This window comes from Drosophila teissieri, chromosome 3L (genome assembly GCF_016746235.2).
Source record: "Drosophila teissieri strain GT53w chromosome 3L, Prin_Dtei_1.1, whole genome shotgun sequence".
In the NCBI taxonomy this organism is placed as follows: domain Eukaryota; kingdom Metazoa; phylum Arthropoda; class Insecta; order Diptera; family Drosophilidae; genus Drosophila; species Drosophila teissieri.
In genome coordinates, this window is record NC_053031.1 from 20,383,235 (window position 1) to 20,401,979 (window position 18,745).

Consider the following 18,745-nt stretch of genomic DNA (forward strand, 5'->3'; position numbering starts at 1 on the left):
TGGAAATACCGGGCCAGTTTTATCCACCTGAAGTTAATAGTAACATTTTGTAAACTGTTTTGGTTATCTACAACATGCATTTAAATGCATAAAATTTGCCTTAAAACGGGTACTTATGCTCATAGGTTAATATGAACTAGATTGCATTTCTTAGCGACCATCTTTTTATACCCGTTACTCGTAGAGTAAAAGGGTATACTAGATTCGTTGAAAAGTATGTAACAGGCAGAAGAAAGCGTTTCCGACCATATAAAGTATATATATTCTTGATCAGGATCAATAGCCGAGTCGATCTGGCCATGTCCGTCTGTCCGTCCGTCTGTCCGTCCGTCTGTCCGTCTGTCTGTCCGTATGAACGTCGAGATCTCAGGAACTACAAAAGGTAGAAAGTTGAGATTAAGCATACTGACTCCTGAGACATAGACGCAGCGCAAGTTTGTCGATTCATGTTGCCACGCCCACTCTAACGCCCACAAACCGCGCAAAACTGCCACGCCCACACTTTTGAAAAATGTTTTGATATTTTTTCATTTTGGTATTAGTCTTATAAATTTCTAACGATTTGCCAAACAACTTTTTGCCACGCCCACTCTAACGCCCACAAACCGACCAAAGCTGCTACGCCCACACTTTTGAAAAATGTTTTGATATTTTTTCATTTTTGTATTAGTCTTCTAAATTTCTATCGATTTGCCAAAAAACTTTTTGCCACGCCCACTCTAGCGCCCACAAACCGCCAAAAACTGACAGTGCTGAAGACTCCTTCGCACTTTCACTAGCTGAGTAACGGGTATCAGATAGTCGGGGAACTCGACTATAGCGTTCTCTCTTGTTTCTTAACTCTCTTTCAACATAGCCCAATGGAAAATAAAATAGGCCAAAATAAAATGGCAAGTAGTTTTTTATTTCCCATACAAAATTATCGATTTGTTTTTTCGTTTTTCAAACCTTGAACGACCGTTGCATTAAAAATGGAAATTTTACCGATTCGGTTGCGACTGTTATCGATAAATACGCCCGCGATGCTAATTTCAGTCGTAGCACTGCGTTTTGCGGGTTGTTCTAGTAAAAGATTTACGTAAGATACTGTTAACAACATATTAAATCACCTTCATGATGCATTTTAAGTCTTATATCGAATTTATGTTCCTAATAATGCTTTTTCTAATGCTCATAGAATGAAATTGCATGCAGAGTGACCAGATGCGGATTAACCGCACCGGTACAGGTATGTTGGCGCCGATGCGCGGCTGCCACACCGCCAAAAACCATATAAACAATTTTTCCATTTTGCAGTTTTGAATGTCGAAAAATCAATCTATGAACTAACGTAAAATGAAAAGCGTCGCATGGATCAGCTGAGACAGAAACCGAGAATACTTAACTTCATTGAAATCCGACAAGCAGGGAGTTGTGACCAAAAAAAACTATACCTGCAGTCCGATCATCAAAACGTGTGATAATAAAATCACTGAAATATCGCAAAAATATAGAACAAATAATGCGACAGCATTCCGGATTGAAGCGCTAAAGAATTCGTGATTTTCGAACGTAAGCTAGCTGTATTCGAAATGAGCTCGACAAAAATTTTAACGGATTCCACTTTTGTAGGGCCAACTTTTCAGTGTCCCGGTGGCAGTCCCATAATCCGGTGATGAAACCCACCCAATCCGGAGGCAGTAGCTCCAAGATGACCGAGCCCATTGAGTATGTGACGCTAATTAGCGACGATTCCGATGGTGAGCCCTCGCCCAAAAGAAACGCAAATCCCCCGCCGACGACATTGTCAGTTCCCAATCCTGGTCAGAAACAAAAGCACCCGGATGAAGACTCCAATGATGCACCTGCCACCAGTGATGAACGACGCACAAGTAGGCGCAATCGACCAAAAGTGGATTATAGCAACCGGCCCAGTGGAAGTGGAGAAACCGCCTCCAATGACAAGTCAGGATCTGCCTCGATGGGATCAAACAACCAGCAGGCGGAGCGTCGCAGCCAAAACCAAAACCAAGCCCGCAAGTCAGAAGCCAATGCCACTTCCGTTTCCGGTCCAAATGCCGGAAATTCCCGACCGTCCCAGAACGGAGATTCCAAGGACCGGGATGCCGGCACGCCCACAGTTTTGTCTGGCCAAGAGGGAGCCGTCTTTCAATCTCGCCTGCCCTTTAACAAAATGACGCCCAACGAGGAGGCCTGCTTTCCGGACATCAGTCGCTCGGGCATTCTGGGCCATAGGGTATTTCTCAACATTCGTAACAGCCTGCTCCACATGTGGGTGGACAATCCCAAGGTCCAGCTAAGCTTTGAGAACGCTCTGAAGAACCTGCCGCCGCCATTCGACAGCGAGCCCAGTTTGGTAAGGCGAGTACACTCGTTTCTGGAGCGTCATGGCTTCATTAACTTTGGCATCTTTAAGCGACTTAAGCCCATACCCACCAAAAAGCTGGGCAAAGTCATAGTGATCGGGGCAGGGATCTCAGGCTTAGCAGTGGCACATCAATTGCAGCAGTTCGGCATGGATGTGATCGTCTTGGAAGCGCGAGATCGAGTAGGCGGACGGATAGCCACGTTTCGCAAGAACAGCTATATTGCCGATCTGGGAGCCATGGTTGTTACCGGCGTCTATGGCAATCCCATGACGATCCTAAGCAAGCAGATCGGTATGGACCTAGTGCCCATCCAGCAGACATGTCCACTATACGGCCCAGACGGCAAACCGGTACCCAAGGAAAAGGATGATGTGATCGAGAGAGAATTTAACCGACTGCTGGAATCAGCCAGCTACCTGTCCCACCGCCTTGATTTTAACTACGCCGGGAATTGCCCAGTTTCGCTAGGTGATGCTCTGGAGTGGATAATTAGTATGCAAGAGATGCAAGTAATGCACAAACGAGCGCAGCACATGCAGGAGATCATAGCTATCCAAACGAAGATCATCGAACATCGTCGTCAGCTGAAAACCGTTAAAGAAACCATCGCCACGCTAAAGAATGAGCACTTAACAATGATCAAGCAGCGAAAACCCAAAGGCGCGGATAGCGATCAAAGTTACGGACGCCAAGAGTTTAACATACGGAACACCCAGATCAAAATGGAGGAAACGGTCATAATGTTTCACGAGGCCCATGCCGCTGAAAAACAGATGGAAGCCAAGCTCCAAGAACTGGAGCAAAACCGACCTAGGTAAGTGGCCCGAAAACTTGAATAGCTTGAATTGAAGTTTAAGAAACTGTATTCTTGCAGCGATGTGTATCTCTCGTCCCGCGATCGCCTAATCTTGGACTGGCATTTTGCCAACTTGGAGTTCGCTAACGCCACCCGACTGAATAACCTATCCCTGAAGCACTGGGATCAGGACGATGACTTTGAGTTCATTGGCCACCACACAACTGTGCGGAACGGTTACTCATGTGTGCCAGTAGCTCTTACTGAAAACCTGGACATCCGCGTCAATAGCGCTGTCAAGGAGATTAAGTACGGCAGCAAAGGCGTGGAAGTGGTGGCGGAAAACATGAAGACATCCAATTCGCAAATGACGTACAAAGCTGACCTGGCCGTATGCACACTTACTCTGGGCGTCCTCAAAGTGGCTGTAGCCCATGAGGAGTCGCAGCAGAGTAACACAGTCAAATTTGACCCACCGTTACCGGACTGGAAACAGCAGGCCATCAAAAGGCTTGGATTCGGAAATCTCAATAAGGTTGTTCTCTGCTTCGATCGAATCTTTTGGGATCCCAACGCGAATCTCTTCGGCCACGTTGGCAGCACGACATCCAGCAGAGGTAAGTGGTTTGTCTTTTAGCTTGGAGTTTCCACATCTGAAATTGTATTGTTCATTTAATGTGATCATTAATTGTATTGTAATACAATTGCAGGCGAAATGTTCCTGTTCTGGAGTATAAGCTCATCTCCGGTGCTGCTTGCGCTAGTCGCCGGAATGGCAGCGAATCTTGTGGAGAGTGTGACGGACGACATAATAATCGGGCGCTGTATGTCAGTGCTGAAAAACATTTTCGGAAATACCTCTGTTCCACAACCCAAAGAGACGGTGGTAACGCGCTGGCGCAGCGATCCCTGGGCCCGTGGGTCGTACAGCTACGTCTCCGTGGGTTCTTCGGGTAGTGACTACGATCTGCTGGCGGCACCGGTTATTCCGCCGTCCAGTAAAGATGGGGAGGGTTTGCCACGCCTATTTTTCGCCGGCGAGCATACGATACGGAATTATCCGGCCACTGTGCATGGAGCGTATTTGAGCGGCTTGCGTGAGGCGGGACGAATTGCGGATTACTATCTCGGCTATCCAGAAGGAACTCCACCGGACATTGGCTACTCGGTAGCTGAGGCGGCCAATCTGGTGTCCGTGGGAAATGTTGTTAAGCTACGCGACCTCTCACCCAACCTATCTGACTCCCCGTCGTCAAAGAAGTCGGAGGACAATTCAAACTCGAACACTGCCGACTCTACGGAGCTCCAGTAACAATAGTAACAATGTAATTAGCTTGATGGACTTGGGCCCCACCAATTACTCCTAGAGCGTTTAGTTTTTGTATCATACAACTGGGGCTCGCTGTTTAAAACAAAGCTATACCTATGTAAATACCTAAGACTATTCCACTAAGCATGGACCACTTTAGTTATTATTTAACCAATTATTTTATTACATTTAATATATAAATTAAGCGAAAAAAGCAATAACACCGAACATAGCAAATCCTTTTCAGTGAAAACCTTTAGGCGTCTATAATTGAGCAACGAATGATCTATCATAACTTATTGAACTTGTCTTCATAAAAGCATGTTGCCCGTCAAGAGGCACATGCTACTTTTAAATAGATTTTTAATCATTATTTTGTATTTTGAATTTGAAAATATGTACTAGCGCTGATATTTTTAAGTTAGGGTATTTCATTTTACTTTTCAACTTGATAACACTTAAAAAACATAATTGTCTTATTGTTATTAAGAAAAAATATTAAGTAGAAATATGTGTTTCCAAATTAAGACATTTCAATTTAGAGAGGATGGCATAAATGGACTTATAAAATTTAATGTAAGCTCAATCGTTTGACTATTTATTTGGCAATGAACCAACAATTCAAGCTAACATGAATGTAAGTTCGTACTTCATTATACCCCCCAATTAGTGGGTATCAAAAAGTAAAAACTGATGTTTTGGGTTTCTCGGGCAGTTGGGCAACTTCTTTCAAAATTGTGTCAGTTCAACGACCTCCGCCGCAGTTCGCTTTCAATGGCAATGAAACGAAAGCTAAACCTCGTCGCAAGCTTCTGCCTCCAATCATCCACAAATTGGCGGGTCTTTGGGGAGAAAAGCTCAGAAGTGCACTCGGCTAAAGCCGATCGGTGGGGGTGAATATATATAAACACATATACGTACAAGTGTGTTGTTAGAACGGGTTAGATCCGATCGTACTATACCGTGGACGAGCTTTCCTGGGGGCGTGCATGTACCACGATTGTCAAGTTCAATGGCCGATATGTTAGGTTCACAGGTAACACTCGAAAAGCTTCGGCAATGGGCATGGTATAGTATGGCATGGTATGGTATGGTACGGCAAAAAGTTAAGGTTGACTTTGGCTTCCTCAATCGCATGCTTTTCTAACTACTTACTTGTACAATAGCTTGCATATACGAGAAAGTCCACTGAGTGTATGTTCGCATTAGCGATGGCCTTGAGTTGGGTCAACGACCGAAACTACTGACGTTGGATCTGAATATAGAGCACAATAGAAATAGTGCATTTCGTTTCGATCGATCGATTGGCTTACATATTTTGTGCAAACCCTCAGGATTGAGAGCATTGTTGGGGCTTTACAAACAAAAAGGGAGACATACCATATGTACATGGGTACATATGGGTATTGCAGTACGGCGATATAACCAAATTGTATGTAAGGATGGATGAAAATAATTTTTATTTTCAAAAAACGTATACTATATGAAACATTCATTATTAATATATTTAAAAGCCACGCTGATTTTAGTAATTTAAAGATCTGCGGCTTCAGTGACCCTAATGAAATAAGTGTTAGTCAGTTATGAACAAGATGAGTTAATTAAAATCGCACATATTTTATACCTGACACCTATGTATGTACATACAATATCTAAGAATGAATCCAATGCTAGTAGAGATTGTTTTACAAATATTTCGACCGATACAAATAATAACCCTAGTATCTATATAAAATCTACAGTTTCGAATCAAGAAGAATGCCCAGCACTTGACCATTCACCACCTGGTCACGTGGCTTCTATCATCACCACCACCCTCAATGCAGCGCAACTAGTGTGGAGCTTTTCGGCCGACGAACTATAAAAGCAGAATCAACCGCTGCAGCAATTCAGTTGGAAAGATAGATTCATTGACGAAGCTTCAAACCAGGTAACAAAATGAGCGAGAACGAGCTTTCCGACGCCGTTACCCGAGTCCTTTTGGAGCTCTACCAACGCCATAGCATACCTATGGTCTCGCAACCGATGGCCGGAGTTGGGGAGAATGCCTACGGACAGGTTCTCAGGGTGAGTTGGCCTACGATCGCGGACGCGGCCACCGTGGTGGTCAAAATGGCGCCTAGGAACGAGGCCCGAAGATCCCACATGCATGTCGTGGAGTACTATGCCCGCGAGGTTTTTATGTACCAGGAGGTATTCCCCGTTTTTCGGGAGCTATCACAAGATCAGAACACGTTCACCGTGCCGCCGGCCCTACAGGCCTATTGCTTAAAAGCTCCCAATGAGTTCTTGATATTCGAGGACCTGTCTGAAAGCGGATTTCTTCCCAATTCGCGCAGTATTATGCCTACCTACGACATCGTGGTCTGCTCCCTGAAAGCTTTAGCGGAGCTACATGCGTGCTCATTCATCCTGCAGCGGACGGATTCCTTACAGTTCCAGAAGCTAGTGGAGTTCGTGAAGAAGGATAACCTCTTTACGCCCGAAATTGAGGAAGTCACTATTGAGTTTGGAAAGGTACAGTTGCGAAGGGCCAGAAACATCCTGAGTGAATCCGATGGAGACCAAGTGGCTGCGGTCCAGGAAGTCCTGCAATTGTGCGAACAGCAGTTAAAATCTTTGGCTCTTTACTGTGTGGACGGAAACGCACAGGCACCACATGCTGTTATCTGTCATGGTGACTTCTGGAATAATAATATTCTCTATAGGCACGAGGTATTAATTCCTTTTAATTCGTAGAATTCTCCGAAATAAGACTCCTACCTGAATTATTAAGAATTTTTTTTGTTGGATCCCTTTTGATAACTATTGATGTTCCCCAGCCTAATTCTGATCAACCTGTGGAGGCCAAGCTCATCGACTTTCAAATGTCACGGTATGCACCGCCCGTTCTCGATATAGTCCATTACCTCTTTGCCTGCACGGAGAAAGAATTGCGGGACGAGCACTTCCCCGCCTTTATGGATGCTTACTACAACACGTTGCACCTGAAATTGGCATCCTGTAATCTTTCGCTCAAGGACATATATCCACGCAGCGTCTTCAATCGGCAATTGCAGCTTTTCGGTGTTTACGGTTTGATAATGGGAGCATTTTCGCTCCCCTTTTTTATTTCTAACGCCAACGAAGTAATTGATATCGATACTGTGTCCGAGGCCATCCAGAATCTTTCGACATCTTCTGATGAACCCAAGTATAAGGAGCTAATTGAAGAATACGAAATGCTCAATGCCCGGACTTTACCAATTTTTAAGCGGCGAATTACTGGCATCGTTGAGGATCTTATAAAATATAACATGACAGAGCCACTATTTAAAATGAACTCGGAGCAAAGTGATAAAGTATTATAAATAATAAAAAAATAAATCATTTTCCATAGAAGTTAAGCGTGTAAATAAGGTGACTATTAAGCGAGGCAAAACTAAAGCTTTTGCCAGTATACATATGTGGTTCTTTCATATTTATTCAGGGATTCTACGAATTCACAACTTAAATTAAAAACCGTATAACAAATAATGTTACTTAAATGTCTGCAACTGGGTTTTTGTAACTAAGGTTTAAACTAAATATGTACAATTAGTAAATATAGTGATGATAATGCATTCCCTACCATATTCGGTAGCAAAACACAATTTGATTGTTTGCAGGTTTTAAAGGTAAATAATCTTCTTAAGAAATGCTACAAAATCAATCTTATTTTGAAATTTAGCAAAAAGAATATTTTATCAATTTCAACGCAACAGTAATATTGTGTTTCAATTTAATGGGGGAAGTACTACTCTATTACTTAGTACTTTAAATTTCATACATGTGTATGATATAATGCGCGGCTATAGCTATTTATATAGCTATTTACATGGCATGCACTTGCATAGTCCAAGAATAGACTTTATCTTAAACTAAAGGCCTACACAGTACAATATGTGACTTGCACTAAAACTAAGCTTTTGCGTGTCTTCTGGTATATAATAAAATAACAACTCATTGAGTTTATTGCAGCAATACGTGGGGCTTGGCGTTTCATGTCCTAATGTCCAGCACTTGGATACGCAATTAGGAGTCTTTCCTGACAATGGTTCCTAGTAATAATGGCTTTACTGCATGACCTCCCGGAAGCGCTTCTGCCTCTCCAGACTCTCCACCTCAGCCCAGCAGTTGCGCATGTTGCGGAACAGCTGAAAATAATTTATATAAGTACATCAGAAGCATATGTAGGTAATCTCGAGTTATACCTCGTCGATCCAGTTGTGTTCGGCCAGCAGATCATTCAATATTTCTGTTGATGTCTTTCCTGGGAACTGTTGTTGCTGCTCGGTTACTCGCTGCGAACAGTTGATGAACAGATTAAACTTTTCATGTGCAATCTTGTGAAAGAGATCTGCACGAGCGGCACAGATGCGGCATAAGACAATGTCCTGCAGAAACAAAATAGCGTTAATGTTATAAATGTTAAAAGACTTATAATATAACTATTTTCTGAGCATTACTCACCTTTTCATACACGATACGAGGATCAACGGGAATAGTCTGCATGGTGTTCGGATTATACGGCTCTCCGAAGAGAAGGAAACGCACAGCGATGCCTGGCTGGTGGCAACCGGCGCAATTCTTCTGGGTAAGATTGTTTTGCTCCCATTCGGAGAACACATGGCACTTGGGCCAAGTCTCAATGGAGGAGATTGTACTCCGTGTCCAAGGAGTGATGGCCAGCAGCTTTCGCTTGCAATTTTCCATTATATTGTCTACCACACGAACACTACCCAAAAAGTAGTCGTCTATGGATAATGAATTGATAATAACTGAATAATAATTAATAAGCAGTTATTGTTTTAAATAGTTTACCCTTTTCCCGCGTTATTTCTGAGAAGAAGCTTGGATCCAGGGCCTGAGAGATCATAGTCTGAATATATATCTCAAAATTATCCCTATAGGACAGATAGTCTTCCATGATCTTCTCAATAAACTGCTCGGTATCGTCGGCCAGCAGCTCTGATCGCATGAACTCGACAATTGTCTCGGTGTGTGAATGCAGTTGAATGCGCACCGGTGCTTTGAGGTAGAGTTTCTTTGTTTCGAGATTCCAAGAGGCGTACTGAAATCAAAAAAATATATGTTCATTTAAAAAAGATATGCTCATGGCTGAGATCCATCACACCCACCTTTGACATGTTACGATAGAAGGTCTTTCCGTTTTGGCGGAAAGGCTCGTACTTTTGCAAAATGCACTTTGAGTCTACCTGCCAAATGGTGGGCCAATCGTTCACGAGATCCGATCGCAAAACTATAAAGTCGCCCGTCTAAAATTTTACAAACATAAGAGTGTTAGGCTTCATCGTAAGAAAGTTTATATATATCAACCTACTTTAAAGTTTTCCGAGTTAGGAGCTGCGCCCGATGATGCGCTGGCATATCCCACGTCAGCCACTCCGGACATATTCTGTTGCGAATTATAGCTTGATTCGCCACCCGCCATTTGTTGCACCTGTTGCTGCTGCTGTTGCTGGTGATGCTGCTGGTTGACCTGCATCTGCTGCAGTTGCTGGTGATGTTGCTGCTGCTGTTGTTGTGGTTGTTGCAGGTCTGAGGAATGGTCATAGGTGTTCTTGCGAGGAGTGCCCTTCGACCGGCGAGCCAACTTTCTTTTCCCATAGCCCTTCCCATCATCGCTCTGCGTGTGAGGAGTGATAAGCAGGTTGTGACACAGTGGTTTTCGAGACCGGAGGCGAAACACTTACGTCTTCCTCCTGCGGAGTCCATACAGGATCCGTGTCCGAGTCGGTGAACTCATCCGGCTCGCCAACTACTCCACCATCGCCGGCGACAGAACTGGAATTCATGAGCATGGCATGCATGCTGCTCTGCTTGGCCTTGCGGGAGCATTGCTCCCGTCGCGGCGGCACACTCAAGGGGTCTGTGGAGAGCACAAAAGTGGGTTAGCAACATTGAACTGGACGTGGGGAATCCCCGGGTGGCACGAACGGAACAGGACGAGATCCACAACAACAACATCGACTACAACAAACTAACACACCAGCAACACCATCTCCCACGGCCATGGAACACCAGCACCAGCACCTGGATCGGAATCGCCACCGGATTCTGATCCGTCTTACAAGTACAAATAATAAAAATACACGGTTTATTTGGGTTTTTGAAAATTAATAATATTTGTTCTTCTCGATTTCATCTCAAAAATACTTTATACTTTTGTTCATGGGATTCTCCTTTTGTTTGTTTTTTCTTTTTTTGTTTGCTCTTTTAACAATTTAAAAGATAGCGGTTTCCTTGTTTTTTTTTTTGATGTCATTATGGTTGTTTTTTACATATACACACCGTCCAAGGGTCTAGTGGTCGGTTGTCTGTCTGGCTGTCTGTCCGTGTGGTGTGGGTGGTGGTGGTGCTGCGTGGGTGAGTGGTGCGGCTGCTATTGACAGCCGCTAGTGCTGCCAAGGCCACAGCAGGTTTATAAAATGATGAGGATTCGGCGCTGGTGCTGGCGTCGGCGTTGTAGAATTCGAATTCGCTGTTGCATTCGCGCTGGCTGGCGTGTGGTGGTGATTGTTGTTGTTGTTGTAGTTGTTGCATGGCGTGGAAGTAGCGATAGTGGAGTGCTTATTGGTACTATGCTGTTGGTCAAGTAACATACCTTGACCCGCTCCAGCTGTCAGTTGGGCGCAATGCTGCTGCACAAAATGCTGTCCGCTTATCGATTGCTGCTGCTGCTGTTGCGCCTGCTGTTGCTGCTGGGCGTATGGCCGGAAGGAGGTTTGATCCCCGGGCTGCTGGATCACCGACGACGAAGGTGCCGACTCCGCCGCGGCTGCAGCAGCCACCATTTGGGCGTGCGGACGCTTCTTGGGGAGTATTTGCGTCTGCGAGAGTATTTTGATACGATGCCCATCATCGCCGACGAGTCCTGCTAGTCCATCTACTGCCTGGACGGCATCCCCAGCTGACTGCGTGGCCTGTGAGGTTGTGGGCTCATCACCGCTTCCAGAACCTTTGCCTTTCCGCTTGTACGGAGCTCGTGGGTAATTTAACTTCCGCGATGGTTTCACTACAGGCGGCGGATCGTCGTCCCGCTCGCCCTGCAGAAACTTCAGATAGCTGTCCATAAACTGAGTCTTCTTCTCCCCAATTAGCGTGCCCACGCTTACAGGCTTGGGAGCAACAGGACTGTACGCCGTGGATGCACTGACTCCGGTGCTTGAAGGCGTCGCGGGCGTCACCGCTGAATGACCATGCCCATTGTTGGAGGCATGCGAGTTGGGTGGGCAGTTCGTTGGCTCCGGGGAAGGAGTTTTGTTCGGATTACGTATGCCGAAGTTTGTGTTATTCGTGGAGGAGTTGGTGCCGCGACCGTTGCTGGACAGGGAGTTGGCATAGCCCTGCTTCGGTGTGGCTGTGGCATCAGCCAAAAAGTCCAGTTCCTCTTCGATGTTAGGCACGATGACCTTGTTGCTGGCCGCTGCTGCTGCCGCCGCTGCTGCAGCCGCGTTCGCCTCCTCCTCTTGCTGTTGAGTGGCTTCGCTCTTCTCCTGGCGTTGCTGCTGCGCCTGTTGCTGCTGTTGTTGTGTATAGGCCTGCTGGTGTTGTTGTTGTGTATAGGCCGCCTGCTGTTGCTGCTGCTGCTGTTGTTGTTGCTGCTGCTGCTGTTGCTGTTGCTGCATGCAGGCAGTGTACTGGGAGGCAATGGGCTGGGGGAAGGCTGGATAGTATTGCGCCAACTGGGTCAAGTGTGACTGGGCCTGCGAGGACTGCAGGTGTGCAGGCTGGGGCAAGTGTTGCTGCTGTTGTTGCTGCGCTTGCTGCTGCTGGTGTTGCTGCTGTTGGCTCTGCTGAGGATATGTGGGTATGTTGATTGTGGCCGCTGGCGAAACGGACGCCGCATTGTTTTCCGTCTTGAGCGGAGTATTCCACTTGCTATTGAAGTCGTAGTACGTGTTCTGTTGCTGCTGTTGCTGATTGTGCTGCTGTTGTTGTTGCTGTTGCTGCTGCAACTGATGATGCTGCGGCTCCTGGGGACTGCGCACATTGCCGTAGTCGCTGCTACTTGGGATGAGCGTTTTCTTCGGTTGGCGCTTGCGTGGGGTCTTCGCTGGTTTTGGCGGCGGCTTCACCTCCTCCTGTAAACAAGTGTGGAAAGAATGAAGATTAGAACAGTCCGCATCAACAAAGGTTATAAGCAAACAGCACACTATCGATAGCTTGGACATTGGGACATTAGAAACAGTTGGTAAACGTGTACACTGGCTGGTAAATAGAACAGATTGCTCCCAGAGTATTTTATGTGGTCTTTACAACTGGGCTGCAAACGCGGTTGGTGCTTGGGTTTACCCCCATTAGGATTGGATCATACCATTATAACATAACGTCACAGTTTCAAAGTGGCCACAGGACTTTAAATTAGAGAATTAGTTAGCAGTATTTGAAGCAGTTTTTGTTAAATGGAACAAAACAATTTTAAATTAAGCATATAACAAAAGGCCAAAGAAATAGCTTCCACCATAATACAAGAAATAATTAAATGGGCATGCAGATTTTTATAAAAACATAAGCTACAGAGCAAGGCTTTAAACAAACAAAAAATTCCTTTTTGTAGAACTGGTTACTTCATATATTCAAAAACAAGAAATCCCAATTAGTACTCTATAATAATACTAAATAGACTACATATTCTTGATTAAGATAAATATTTGAAATTCTGTATTTAACTGTGCCTTTTGTTTAAGCCAACGTTTTGTTAATTAAAATTTATTTCTCGCCAATCACGAACATTAGCTACATACTATATTATTAAACCAATCAGAGAGAGAAAAAGCGTACACAGGCTTGTAGACAGTAAACTGAATAGAAGATCTTCCAAACTAGTCTATCTAAGTTGGTAGAGGCTTAAAAGAAATAGTATTAAAAGCAGTTAAGCCCAAATAAAGGCAGAACACAAACAAATTAAACAAATAGAAACGGAAATAAAAAAAATGACATACAAACCTTTGGCACTACTTGAATCTGTGACGCTAAGTTGCCCGCCGACGGCGACATGATCATGTTGGCTACCACGTGTTGGCGCCGACCGGAGGACTGGGATTGGTTCTGATTGTGCTCCTGCAGCTGCAGTTGCTCCCCATCGACCACGCCCGCGGGATAGAAGGTTTGCTTGATCTCCAGCCCGGGCGGCAAGTTGAACACTAGATTTTCGCCACCACCGCCAGCGTCCACTGAGGATGCCTCACTGGCATAATCAAGCTGTCGCTGTTCCTGTTTTACCTGCAGCTGCAGCACGTTCTTAATGTCTTCCTGCCCCGCTCCATCGTCCTCCAGCTTCGTCCAGCAGAGGTTCTGCTGCTGCTGCTGTTGCTGCAGGGTGCTTTGTATCACAGATGAGTAGGCCACCGTGGTGGGTGTAGCAGCAGCAGACGATCCAGCGCCTGCTTCTTGCCGCCTTTGCACAGGCGACGCCGTCTTGTAGACGATCACCTGGGCCTGCGGTGTGCTAACCACGTCCACCGCATGTAAATTCGTGATGGGCGATCCATCTGCGGAGCTCAGCGCCGGACTGGCATATTGCGCCGGATAGGATCCCGCCGGAACTGGCACTGCCAGCGGCACCGGACTAGCATCCTGTTGGTCTACTATCGTTGCCCGATACGGCTGGCCATCCTTTCGCGTCACCTTGACCTTCCGGCCATCAATAGTGTAATAGGTGTCCGGTTCTGTGTCTGCCTCGGCGATCTCCTGTTGCAGTTGCTGCTGGAGCTGCTGCTGTTGCTGCTGCGCCGCTGCCTGTTGTTGTTGCTGCTGTTGCAGTTGGATCAGGTAAATCGGGTCGTTGTAGGCTTTTAATTGCTTTTCCTGCTTAATCTGCTACAGCGCACCGTACATAGATTGAATCGGAATCGGAAAGTGGTTTTGGGATTGATTCGACATAGAGAGGCTAGACTTAGTCTATGCTTTGATGGGTTGATTGGGAGGGATGTTATGTTAGTATGCGATAAATGCGATAGAGCCTGCGGGGTTTTAATAAGTATGTGCGCTTCCCCAGAAGCTGTTTTACTGATAGTAGAGTGATCTGAAAGCCGAACGTAAAACAAACGAATCCTACTCACCACTTTGTCAGCCACCAGATTGAGCTGTTGCTGTTGCGCCTGCTGCTGTTGCTGTTGGGCCTGTTGCTGCTGCTGCTGCGCCTGTTGCTGTTGCTGCTGCGCCTGCTGCTGTTGCATAGCCAGGAAGGTGTTCGATATCATGTTCGGCGTGTTCCAGGTCAACGACGTTGAGGTCAGAGCCACCGTTGTGGGCGATGGTGAGGCTCCACTCGACGAGGAGTTCTCCCCGTAGTAGTTCGAGGCCACATTGTTAACCACAGCAGCCGCTGCCGCCGACACGGCCGCCTGGTTCTGGAACGAACTGAGCTGCTTGTCCAGCGAGCTGGGCAGCTGCAGCTGGCGGTGCGGCGTGCTTACCGCCGACGAGGCATAGTGGGCGGGCTTCGGCTGAACACTGGCCGCCGCCGCATGATGGTAGATCTGCTGGAATACTGGGTTGTAGCTGCCAATCGGTGATGGAGGCACAAAGCTGCCACCACTGGCGGCCGCCGCATTGAAGCTGGCGATGCTGGCGGCCGTAATGGTGGCCAGGTGTGGATGCTGGAAGTCCTCTGCTGTTCCGCCGGAGCTTCCGGCACTGGCGGGCACGATGCGGTTGTAGGCGTATGACCAGGGACTGGAGTTGGGATCCATGGTTGGCTGGGGCTCTTCTACTGCTGATGGCTGGTAACTGAAATAAATAGTGAGGCGTTAGTATATTTGGCTAGCATATATTAAAGGATACATTTCCAATGGTCTTATGATAGGTACAAAAATTTAGCTTAGATTAGATCTCGCTAAAATGTCCAAATGTTGTGTATATTTATTTGCGTATCCTATGTATGTATCCTATATTTGCATTTATAATATATAGAAAAAAATGGCGCGAATTTTCAATTAATGATACTTATTGATTGATATTAGTTATTATAAAATGATTAACTTTTGTGATTTTATAAAAAAAAAAAGTTTTGTTTATCTTTAATTTTAAATAAATAAACAAATAATTAAACAAAATGTCGTTATTTTGCAACTAAAAACAAGCACTCCTGATTTCGGGGTGCTTGTTCCCAAACTTTTCTGCACTCAAGGGCTCCCCCTATTTTTTTCATATCTTCATATTTTTTGTATCCCTTTTGGCCACGATGCGCTTGGTTCCCCCTTCAAAAAAATTGGCGTCTGTATTTTTTGCCTTGGCGCTAGGCCGCAAAAAGACCGCATTTTTGAAGTTTCGGCGACAATGGGTTAATTTGAGTGCTCACTTATGACATTACAATGGCGGGGCCTTCACATTGGCAGGGATTTATGCTGTTTTTGGTAATGTTTTTCTGGCTGGGAATAGGATTTTTTCCCGTATTTTCCGCTTGTACATATATGTATCCATGAACACACACACACGCACACATACTCACACACACGGGCGTACATGCGTGCGTGTTGGAAGATAGTCACTAACTTTTAGTCGTTATAGAATCGGAACTGTCGGTCTGCTCGGGCCCAGCATTATCTTCACATCGAATCGGACAGCACAACAACGCTCCAATATGCACGAGCGGATTTTATGTTTAATTAACAGCGAAACGTTCTTTTTTTTAGATTCGGTGCATAACTTTTTTGTGGATGAAACAATCTCCAAAATGGCCGCTCTGCTGCCAGTGAAAAACGAACCACTGGCTCAGGTGAATAATGCCACGGTGAACTTGTTCATCGCTTCACTAGTTCGCGCGCCGAGTGTTTATTGTTTGTTTTGCCGTCGTTTCCGCATTTGGTATTTGTCAATTTCCCCAAAAAGCATTGTTGGTTTTGTGTTATTTGTCGCACAGGTTAGTCATACACATAATGAATTCCTGTCGAGTAAACCATTTATAAATTGAAATTCGACTAGCAATTTAATTCACATGTGCTACTCTATAGGAAGTGTTGTATAATACAGTTTTATCCGGTCTACAGTCATTATTTCGCTGTTCATCATTTAATAGTTAATTTGGTTGTTTATTTACATTTTATGAGCATTTATTAAGGCACATTTGATAAGATATAAACAAGTTATTCGCTACTCCGCTTTAGGTTGTGTTTACTCCTCTCGCGCGTTTTCTAACACTGATCAAGTGGAACTAGTTGATTTAAGAAACCATTGGCAATCAGCAAAATCTGAACAATTAAAAAAACAAAGTTTGCTTAACTTAACTATCTTGCTAAAACTACGTTATGTTAATTATATTTAGGGGCATAAATTATATATGGGCGAATCAAACCACCCCTATTTGTACAGTTTCCAACACTACTTGACCAAAAGCACTATACCAGAACCCCAGTGGAAAATGCTGCTGATGTAATTTGAAAGATCAATTAACGAAAAATTAAAGGTTTTTACTTTGGGTTTTTTAAAATATAATCTTCATATTTAGTATAATATATATAGCTACTTCACCAGCTCGTCATCCGTGATTTTAAAATGGTTGAATATAGGTTTGATAAGTTAATTATTAACAATGATATTTTTTTCTTTATATATATTTCATTTGTATACATTTAAAAGATTTTGCATTCATTGTCGAGAAATATTTTCTTCTTTAAATATATATAATTTGTATACATTTAAAAGATTTTGCATTCCTTGTCGAGAAATACGAAGTAGCATTTAATGCCTAATGCCTTTGTATCAACTCTGAATGAAACCCAGTACTGTTTAAAATCCAACAGAAGTTAATTGTTAATCAATTTTTCAATAATATAATAATGGATGTAAATATAAATATAAAATCCTTAAAATTTAATTTAAAACCATCGCTCTGCGATATGTGGTGCGTTATCCAACTCTGTTCAGCTGGAACCAGTTCGATAACCTGCTGTTTTATTGTTGGTTCACGTACTAATGACAGTCATTTTACGTATTCATTGCTAAAAGAAAACTGAAAAAATAAATTTTCCCGAATATCCGGTTAGTCATCCACCTACACCGATCGTCATTTAGTCCTAAAAGAATCAAGGGAGAGGTGCGTAGTGCCCAGTTGCCAAAGAATCGTGGTGAAAACCGCCAGCAGCTGGCTGCTCCTCTGCGTACGTGTAAATCTGGGTGAGACGCCCACTAAATAGCAATCACAACATTTCCAGAGAGCACATAGCCATGGACTTTGGAGACGATTTTGCTGCCAAGGAGGAGGTGGATCCGGCGGCCGAGTTCCTGGCGCGCGAACAGTCCGCTCTCGGGGACTTAGAGGCGGAGATTACGGGGGGATCTGCATCAGCTCCTCCGGTTGCATCCACAGACGAAGGCCTGGGTGAACTCCTCGGAGGCACCGCCTCCGAAGGTGATCTGCTCTCTGCTGGCGGCACTGGTGGCTTGGAATCCTCCACAGGCAGTTTCGAGGTCATTGGCGGCGAGTCCAATGAACCCGTGGGCATATCCGGTCCACCTCCCTCGCGGGAAGAGCCCGAAAAGATACGCAAATGGCGCGAAGAGCAGAAGCAACGACTGGAGGAGAAGGACATCGAGGAGGAGCGCAAAAAGGAGGAACTCCGGCAGCAGTCCAAGAAGGAGCTGGACGATTGGTTGCGTCAGATTGGCGAGTCCATATCGAAGACCAAGCTGGCGTCCAGGAATGCCGAGAAACAAGCCGCCACACTGGAGAACGGCAGCATCGAGCCTGGCACCGAATGGGAGCGCATAGCCAAGCTCTGCGACTTCAATCCCAAGGTGAACAAGGCGGGCAAGGACGTCTCCCGCATGCGATCCATCTACCTGCACCTCAAGCAGAATCCCATCCAGGTGCAGAAGACCACCTAGGTAGTTTTAATTACGCACTCGCCTAACCACATTAAGTTGAATATGAAAATTATTATTGAAAGTATTCGCTGTATATTCCAATTTATGATACATAAAATATTATTATTGCTGCTATAACATAGCTGCGATCATCGTTTTCTCTAATGAATGCAATAAAGAATGTGCACACAGTTGTCCTGCTTTCCTTGACTATCATATACCCTTCACACAAAATAAGAAATACAAAGAAAATCGACATGAAAAAGTTAGGAAAAAGAAGAAATAAAAAATAAAACTGAAGATATGACAACTAAAGTGTTTTTATGTTGTTTTTTAATTCAATCAGGGTTGCACATAAAGGGACTTTAACAAGATTTATATATATTATTTATTATTTACATACATAACATTTATAACATT

At 44.7% G+C, this 18,745-nt stretch overlaps 4 protein-coding genes across 19 annotated transcripts; 3 read left to right on the forward strand and 1 right to left on the reverse strand.

The window, feature by feature from the left end:
* Positions 1-1,245: 1,245 nt before the first annotated feature.
* Positions 1,246-5,017, forward strand: LOC122616176 (possible lysine-specific histone demethylase 1). 2 transcript variants are annotated; one of them, XM_043791528.1, is made up of 5 exons: positions 1,246-1,551; positions 1,612-2,356; positions 2,417-3,183; positions 3,244-3,782; positions 3,876-5,017. In XM_043791528.1, the coding sequence occupies exons 2-5, from the start codon at positions 1,655-1,657 to the stop codon at positions 4,475-4,477; spliced, it is 2,610 nt and encodes an 869-aa protein (XP_043647463.1). In that variant the 5' UTR covers positions 1,246-1,551; positions 1,612-1,654; the 3' UTR covers positions 4,478-5,017. The 2 variants fall into 2 exon arrangements, with proteins under 2 accessions (XP_043647463.1, XP_043647462.1); XM_043791527.1 differs by having other exon boundaries at positions 1,612-3,183.
* Positions 5,018-6,382: 1,365 nt separating this feature from the next.
* Positions 6,383-7,836, forward strand: LOC122618282. Of its 4 annotated transcripts, none has more exons than XM_043794612.1 (3): positions 6,383-6,541; positions 6,893-7,151; positions 7,214-7,836. In XM_043794612.1, the coding sequence occupies exons 1-3, from the start codon at positions 6,413-6,415 to the stop codon at positions 7,822-7,824; spliced, it is 999 nt and encodes a 332-aa protein (XP_043650547.1). In that variant the 5' UTR covers positions 6,383-6,412; the 3' UTR covers positions 7,825-7,836. The 4 variants fall into 4 exon arrangements, with proteins under 4 accessions (XP_043650547.1, XP_043650548.1, XP_043650546.1 ...); XM_043794613.1 differs by having other exon boundaries at positions 6,911-7,151; XM_043794611.1 differs by having other exon boundaries at positions 6,383-7,189; positions 7,297-7,836.
* Positions 7,837-7,982: 146 nt separating this feature from the next.
* LOC122618279 (probable serine/threonine-protein kinase yakA) lies at positions 7,983-16,660 on the reverse strand. 10 transcript variants are annotated; one of them, XM_043794600.1, is made up of 11 exons: positions 16,560-16,660; positions 14,581-15,250; positions 13,466-14,338; positions 11,121-12,600; positions 10,210-10,385; positions 9,837-10,142; positions 9,634-9,771; positions 9,317-9,566; positions 8,966-9,249; positions 8,707-8,889; positions 7,983-8,649 (listed from the first exon to the last, which is right to left on the reverse strand). In XM_043794600.1, exons 2-11 carry the CDS (start codon positions 15,211-15,213, stop codon positions 8,569-8,571), a joined length of 4,404 nt encoding a protein of 1,467 aa, XP_043650535.1. In that variant the 5' UTR covers positions 15,214-15,250; positions 16,560-16,660; the 3' UTR covers positions 7,983-8,568. The 10 variants fall into 10 exon arrangements, with proteins under 10 accessions (XP_043650535.1, XP_043650538.1, XP_043650537.1 ...); XM_043794603.1 differs by lacking the exon at positions 16,560-16,660 and adding an exon at positions 16,016-16,230 and having other exon boundaries at positions 13,466-14,269; XM_043794602.1 differs by lacking the exon at positions 16,560-16,660 and adding an exon at positions 16,016-16,230 and having other exon boundaries at positions 13,466-14,272.
* LOC122618283 (clathrin light chain) lies at positions 16,361-18,516 on the forward strand. 3 transcript variants are annotated; one of them, XM_043794617.1, is made up of 2 exons: positions 16,361-16,382; positions 17,674-18,516. In XM_043794617.1, exon 2 carries the CDS (start codon positions 17,687-17,689, stop codon positions 18,344-18,346), a length of 660 nt encoding a protein of 219 aa, XP_043650552.1. In that variant the 5' UTR covers positions 16,361-16,382; positions 17,674-17,686; the 3' UTR covers positions 18,347-18,516. The 3 variants fall into 3 exon arrangements, with proteins under 3 accessions (XP_043650552.1, XP_043650551.1, XP_043650550.1); XM_043794616.1 differs by lacking the exon at positions 16,361-16,382 and adding an exon at positions 17,392-17,500; XM_043794615.1 differs by lacking the exon at positions 16,361-16,382 and adding an exon at positions 17,398-17,555.
* The last annotated feature ends 229 nt before the right edge of the window (positions 18,517-18,745 follow it).